Genomic DNA, 7500 nt, shown 5'->3' with positions numbered 1-7500 from the left:
GTGTGTGTGTGTGTGTGTGTGTGTGTGTGTGTGTATGTGTGTGTGTGTGTGTGTGTGTGTCCTTGCCTGTATGTCTGTCTGTGCCTTGATGTGTGTGTGTGTGTGTTTTTGCGTGCATGTGTGTATGTAAGTGTGTGTGTGTGTGTGCGTCTGAGTGCTTGCCTGCGTATGTGTGTGTGTCTCCATCTGTGTGTATGCGTGCGTAATTGCCTGCATATGTGTGTGTGTGTGTGTGTGTTACAATGTGTGTGTGTGTAACTATCTGTAACTATGTGTGCGTGTGTGTGTGTGTGTGTGTGCATATGTGTGTGTTGTGTGTTACAATGTGTGTGTGTGTAACTATCTGTAACTATGTGTGCGTGTGTGTGTGTGTGTGTGTGTGCATATGTGTGTGTTGTGTGTTACAATGTGTGTGTGTGTAACTATCTGTAACTGTGTGTGTGTGTATGTGTTATGTGTGTGTGTAGCAGATCCCTGAAGACAATGATGTCATTAATTACACCTCCACACCCTTATGACATCACTACACCCTTATGACATCACTACAGACATGAAACAAACTCATTCTCAGCTTCAGTTTCAAAAATTATTAATTACGGTAAATTTCTATGAAGTAAGTCTAGCTTTTTGTCAATTTACACAAGGCTGCATTTAAATTCCTCTTTCCTCATCTCCCCTCTCAAGTTCCCACACTCCAGAGGGGGTCCTCACACAGGGTCAGACAGACAGACAGACAGACAGACAGACAGACAGACAGACAGACAGACAGACAGACAGACAGACAGACAGACAGACACACTCCAGAGGGGGTCCTCACACAGGGTCAGCCATAGTACAGACAGACAGACAGACAGACAGACAGACAGACAGACAGACAGACAGACAGACAGACAGACAGACAGACAGACAGACAGACAGACAGACAGACAGACACACTCCAGGGAGGGAGGGAGTCCTCACACAGGGTCAGCCATAGTACAGCGCCCCTGGAGCAGTTTGGGGTTAAGTGTCTTGCTCAAGGACACAATGGTAGAGATGGTGGTGCACTGTAGACATAATAGGGACAGGCAGAGAGGAGATTAACTCTGTGCCTATAATCTGGTTAGTGTCATTCTGAACAGACTGGGGACTGCCTGTGTTGTGAAGATAAATAGCTCCATCTAGTGGCAGAAATAAGTGACACACCACTGTAATTGGTGAATAGATAACACTTTTGAGCCATTGGAGATTACATACATATAGCACCATCTCCATAAACTGCAGTGTAGTAAAGGAAAAATACTTTAACGAAATACTTCTACCAAAGATGATTTTTTAAATTTATTTCCCCAATTTTAATTAAAGGTGCAGTGTGTAATATGACATCATCAAGAAAGTTCTACAAAGTTCTAGAATGTAACGCTCCCTGGGTAACCCCAACCCTTTTGAATAATAACAGAAGCTACAGTGGCCTTCAAGGACAAGAACAATTCTAAATTCCAAACAATGCACCTGATGACATTCCAAAAACATGGATTCCTCCATAAGACTTACTCTCTCAATGTAGAAAATGTCATATTAATATTTGTAATTCTCCGCTCAGGAGGATAATTCAGATTATTGGCAGAGGTGATTTTACACCAATGAGGACATATTAATAAATGAGGATATTGATTTAAGTTAATGAATTACTTAAAATGTTACACAGTGTCCCTTTAAGGATAGTCAAATGATTATGAAATTGAATAATAATCTTAAAATGGGAGACAAATCTGTTTTTAATTTTCTTCATTAAATAAATAAAAAGATGAGTGAGATTTATTCATCCAATGTTTTGTTCATTAATACATTTTGATTGATAAATTACATTTTATATTCCTTAGTGTTACATTTTAACAGTATAACTAAAGATTTAATGAATGGGTACCATAATATACTCACATTACGCACACACACACACACACACACACACACACACACACACACACACACACACACACACACACACACACACACACACACACACACACACACACACACACACACACACACACACACACCATAATACTCACATCTCCTCCACTATGTCCTCCGGCCCCTGGACTGTTCCCACCACCGTCCCACTGTGAGTGTTCTTCACCCAGCCGACCAGACCCAGACGCAACCCCTCCTGTTCTGTGTACTACAGAGAGGGGAGGGGTTAGTGTCTGTCTGTCTGTCTGTCTGTCTGTCTGTCTGTCTGTCTGTCTTTGTGTCTATCTGTCTATCTGTCTGTCTGTCTGTCTGTCAGTCTGTCTGTCTGTCTGTCTGTCTGTCTGTCTGTCTGTCTGTCTGTCTGTCTGTCTGTCTGTCTGTCTGTCTGTCTGTCTGTCTGTCTGTCTGTCTGTCTGTCTGTCTGTCTGTCTGTCTACATGTGTCTGTCTGTCTGTCTATCTATCTGTATATGTCTGTCTGTCCGTCCGTCTATCTGTCTGTCTCCAATATACAGAGAACGCAACTGATGTTCCATTTTTACTTTAGGATGAATCAAAAATCAGTGATGGAATGTAATTTACCCGAGTAAGTTTAGTCTTAGTTTATCTGACAGCATTATGGCGCTTTTCCACCGCAAATGTAGCTCGACTCGACTCAACTCGACTCGACTCAACTTGGTTTGGTAGTAGCACGGGTCGTTTTCCACCGCAAATAGTACCTGCTGAACGTGGGCGGGGTTGTCGTAAGGGGCTGAAAGCCTACTCCGGAGCAAAGTAGCAAAGCAGAAATTACGAGCAGTTGTTGCACTATTAACTGAACCAACCGCCAAAAACACGGATGAAAAATGTTTAAGAAATACCCCCCTTGTATCTGTTTGCTAAAAGAAGTAGAAGAATATTGCTACGGGCCATTAAAAGGGATGGTTGTTGTCCCGATGTGTGCCACACAGTCAGCTGTAGGGATGCGTCACGTACCTACGTAAACACGGGCATGATAAAGTTGACTGTTTAGTGCTTGTTTCAGGATACGTGTTTTCAAATGCAAGCCGTGTCTCAGCCTGAATATTTTATTGAGGTAATCAGTTCAGTCCGAGGCTTGTAATGTATTCGCTCGCTATCATGTCTGTCCCAGCTGGCTACTAGCCTAGCTGCTAGCTGCCCTACATGTCTCCTCTCGTATGTTAAGTAACTTCCCCAACAACCAACACTGGGTGAGCTTAGCGAATATATGGAAAATAAATTCGGATCTGTGATGCAAATCAAATGAAAGAGAGCCAGAGAAGGCTGCACGCGGCGTAAATACACTCAAAAGTCCCGGAGAGTTGGGGAGAATAAACAACAGAATGAAGCCGGTAGTCTCTGGCCACTGATTGGCCAAACAATAGTCTCTGGCCAATCAGTGGCCGGCCGTCTGCCGACGTCACCTTTTAGCATCGGCTCAGCTCGCTTGGAACCTAGAGCGAGGCGATACCAAAAAAGCAGCCGCTACGTGGTACCAGGTACCATGAAATTGCGGTGGAAAAGCCAAAAATGCGAGTTGAGTCGAGCTGATACCATGCGGTGGAAAAGCGCCATTAGTTACTCATTACTCATTTTTGGAAAACACAAACAGTGACAGAAAAACTCACCATTCTGAAACAGACTCCTGCAAAAGAGATGAGATGATTTAGAATATGTCACCAGCAAAGATACACAGCCTGTTTAGAAAGAGCATTTTATATATGCAAAACACATATTAAAAGATGTAGTCAGTGATTCTGGAGAACGCTTGTTGTCAAATCCGCATTTAGTCAAAATCAGTGAATATCTCCTCATGATCCACTACCTGTCTAGCCTGGAAATCCAGACCCTGATATCTTGAACGATAGAGGGTCTGGCCACGATCAATAGTAATTTCCAACTCAAGGGGCGGCTCCTACTCGTGCATTTCAAATGCCACTGCACGCAGTTGGATAGCACTACAACCAATCAGAGCGATGCACAAGGTGACGTAAGCCCTGTTCGTTTAGCGAACAGCTGTTGAACTGTTAAATTAAACTTTTGCCGTGGTCGGTCGGCAAAACAGAACATTCCACTTACTTGAAGATTTGAGTGCCGTCTTCCAAATCGTAAAGGGTCGAGGCCAAAGCAGTCTCAAACTCACACAACATATCCGCAGCCATCTTTGATGTTTACTATCACGGCTTCGACGTCGCATGCACGTCACTGTCGTCATCCGGTTACGTCCTCCCCAGAGTACCATATAAGGGGCTCTGGCGCGCCCATATTAGATAGAACCAATTGAAACGTGAGCCCAGATTTCTGGTCTTTTTGAAAAAGCTTCAATACAGAGTGTCCAGACCAACAGGCGCAGCAAATTTAATTTGCCAGCGCCTAGTGGCAGGTCTGGGAATGCCAGGCTACTACCTTTCTGTACTGGAAAAAAAAGTGTTAATGCACAGCCTAGGCTCTGTAAACTGGCTCTGTAGCTAGCATTATGTCCGTTTAAAGAGGGTTGGCTTTGTATTTATACTGGATTTTTTTCCCCGCTGCATTCTCCAGAATCAATGACTCCACCTTTAAACCTGCAGTGTGTAGAATTTTGGGTTTTATTTCCTAGCAGATTTTGTAGAAAGTAATTATAATATCCATAAGAACATTTAATTTAGTGCATAATAGCTGAAATTTTATTTTTGAATTATTATTTTTTCCCTTAAAATGGGTCTCATATATGTCCATATTTCTACATATTTTGGACCAAGGCCTAATGCCGCCATCTTGAAAGTGTCATAGTTGGAATGTCATCAGGTGCATTGTTTAAAATTTAGAATTGTTCTTGTCCTTGAAGGCCACTGTAGCTTCTGTTATTATTCTAAAGGGTTGGGGTTACCCAGGGAGCGTTGCATTCTAGAACTTTCTAGAACTTTCTTGATGATGTCATATTACACACTGCACCTTTAAGTGTGAATTTCATTTTGACTCAAACATACAGCCTTCTATAGATAGGATATTGAAGACATAACAATCTTTCTTGAGGCTACATTAACAGTGAGATACTGCAGAGCTAGTTTCTAAATTAAGCATCAGATCATGTTAACAGCCACAGCTCTCTCACACACACACACACACTCACAGGGAGACACACACACACACACACACACACACACACACACACACACACACACACACACACACACACACACACACACAGAAACACACACAGTGAAACATACACACACACACACACACACACAGTGAAACACACACACACACACACACACACACACAGTGAAACATACAGACCCTGGACGTTGCCGCAGATCTCAAAGTCCACAGACACCAGTTTAGTTCCTGCAGAGTCAGACATCTTAAAAGTTGAAATTAAAATTAAAATTATAACTGAAACTGAAAACGTTCCTCTAACAAAATGAAATCTCCCAGTGCTCTCTCTGCTGCTTACTTCCCCACTCTGCACCAACATAGTGTGTGTGTGTGTGTGTGTGTGTGTGTGTGTGTGTGTGTGTGTGTGTGTGTGTGTGTGTGTGTGTGTCACATCCCACCACCATTCCCCAGTCTGTGCTCATGGTATTTGTAGTCCATTAAAACTACAAAATAATTCTTGACAGATATTATTTTGAGCTGAATTGTCGACACTCAGTAAATTTCCACAATCAATTTAAAACAATCAAGATATACTTTAATATATTTCTTATTTATCAGATTTATTTATGATTAAGATTTAGGGTTTTTAAATGTTTTAACTTTGCACGTTAAAGCTTCTGTAAACCTGGGGCCGTATTCACAAAATATTCTACTATTCTCTTCCTACTCTTAGCCTTAAAATGTTTTGTGAATACGGCCCCTGGTCTAAAACAGTTTTAAAAATCAATATATTATCATCAAAGTTTGAAAATCTGAGCGAAAAAATAATTGTTCATAAATATTATAGAACTTAGTTAAAAATTGAACCGCTTTATTTTACTGTCTGACAGGACTGTGTGGGCGTGGCCGTATCAAACTGTCTCCATGGCAACAGTATTGTTTAAATTATCGAACGTTCTAATCTGGATCTGGCGGAGAATTTTTTTTCTTTTTTTAATGTTCTTAAATTTTCACGGAATGTTCAGGTGAAAATAGAAAGGAGGTTCCATTTGAACTCAAACAAGATAACAACAATATAAAATAAAATCATATTTTTTTAAAGTTTAGCCTAGAAACACCGTTATTTTACAGATTTTTTCTCTAAATAAAGTAACTTAAACTGTGTCACATCATTAAAATATGTCTCGACTGTCAAAATGTGAATGCGTTTTGTCTGACTCTCTCGTTCAATTAAAAAAACCTGGTCTCGACAATATGGCGTTTCGTTGATTTTTTAAAAATTGTATTTGTGGAATTTTATTTTGGAACTTGAACTTTGAACCTCAAACTTTGGAGAAAGGTGAGGAAGACACAAAACAACAAAGAAAATGAAAAAAAAAACCCGTTAAATTGGAGGAAAAAAGTAAAAAATTTAAATGTTCTAAATTTGGAATGTTCATGTGAAAAAAAACCCCAAGGTTCCATTTTTTCCCCTACAGCCATAGCAACAGTAACTATGGTGATGGTGGAAGGGGGTGTGGCTTAAAAATTAAACGGCCCTTTGATCTCAACATTCCATCTGTGACATTCCATTCCATTCTGTCCTTTCATCTTCAATCAATACTTTGAAGTTCTAACTATAACTTATAGTGTATTTCCCATATACCATAACCCCCGCGAGCTGGCTGACTATACTCTACTAAGACCCAACCCTAGCCCTTTGTCATATAACTAATTCAAATTCCACAAAATGCCAGTTTCTAATTCCAATAACAGAGAATGGCTTATTAACCAAATCGCGGAGCTAAAGCGTGAAAATGAAACTCTAAACACGAAAATGAACTGCCAGGCCAACCAGATCACATTCCTGCTGGAAGACAACCGAGTGCACGTGAATTTGTTGAACGACCTCCGGCGAGATTCGAAAACGGTCGCCGAAAACGACCGGCTGAAAATGGTGATAAAACGTCAGAGGGAGACGAGCGAAAAGGACATTCAGGAGCTGAGAACCAAAATGGCGGCGCTCGAGGAAGAGTGCAGGAAAGGCCGATTCGGGATGTTCGCCACGTGGTTTGATAGAGTGAACGAGTTGAGCGCTTTGCCGAGGGCTGACGTTAACAGTAAGGTAGGATTATCGGACAACAAAAAGAAGCCTAAATCGACGTCGTTTAGCGATAAAATAGACAGATGCTACGAGAGCCGTATTGATGTCTACGACGAGAGCGACTTTCCAGATGCGATGAAAAACCTATTTTGCACAGACGGAAACAGACGTGAATACGAGCTCGAGAAAAAGCAGAGTTGGTGGAAAAGATCGCTTAAATTTATCAACAGGCGTACTGGGAGAAGAAAGGCCAGTGGGTTGGAAATGTCAGCTAGATACGGTCAGGCCAGCCGCGAAAATACCAGGGTTGAAGAAGTGATTATTTGAGGACGATTTAGGCTATATGTGACTCCCCCTCGTGTGTGTGTATGTGTGTGTGTGTGT

The 7500-nt window shown here is 41.5% G+C and overlaps 1 protein-coding gene across 1 annotated transcript in view; it reads right to left on the bottom strand.

Moving 5' to 3' along the window:
- acyp2 (acylphosphatase 2, muscle type) overlaps positions 1-5354 on the bottom strand; it is an 11258-nt gene extending 5904 nt beyond the window's left edge. The window contains exons 1-3 of the mRNA XM_080036285.1: positions 5235-5354; positions 3581-3597; positions 2052-2161 (exon numbers count right to left, since the gene is read on the bottom strand). Coding sequence (XP_079892411.1) covers positions 2052-2161; positions 3581-3597; positions 5235-5298 — 191 coding nt within the window. The 5' untranslated portion in view covers positions 5299-5354. The remainder of the gene's footprint in view (positions 1-2051; positions 2162-3580; positions 3598-5234) is intronic.
- Positions 5355-7500: the final 2146 nt, after the last annotated feature.

The sequence above is a fragment of the Ammodytes marinus genome, assembly GCF_949987685.1.
Source record: "Ammodytes marinus genome assembly, chromosome: 11".
Taxonomy (NCBI): domain Eukaryota; kingdom Metazoa; phylum Chordata; class Actinopteri; order Uranoscopiformes; family Ammodytidae; genus Ammodytes; species Ammodytes marinus.
This window is presented reverse-complemented; position numbering and strand designations above follow the sequence as displayed.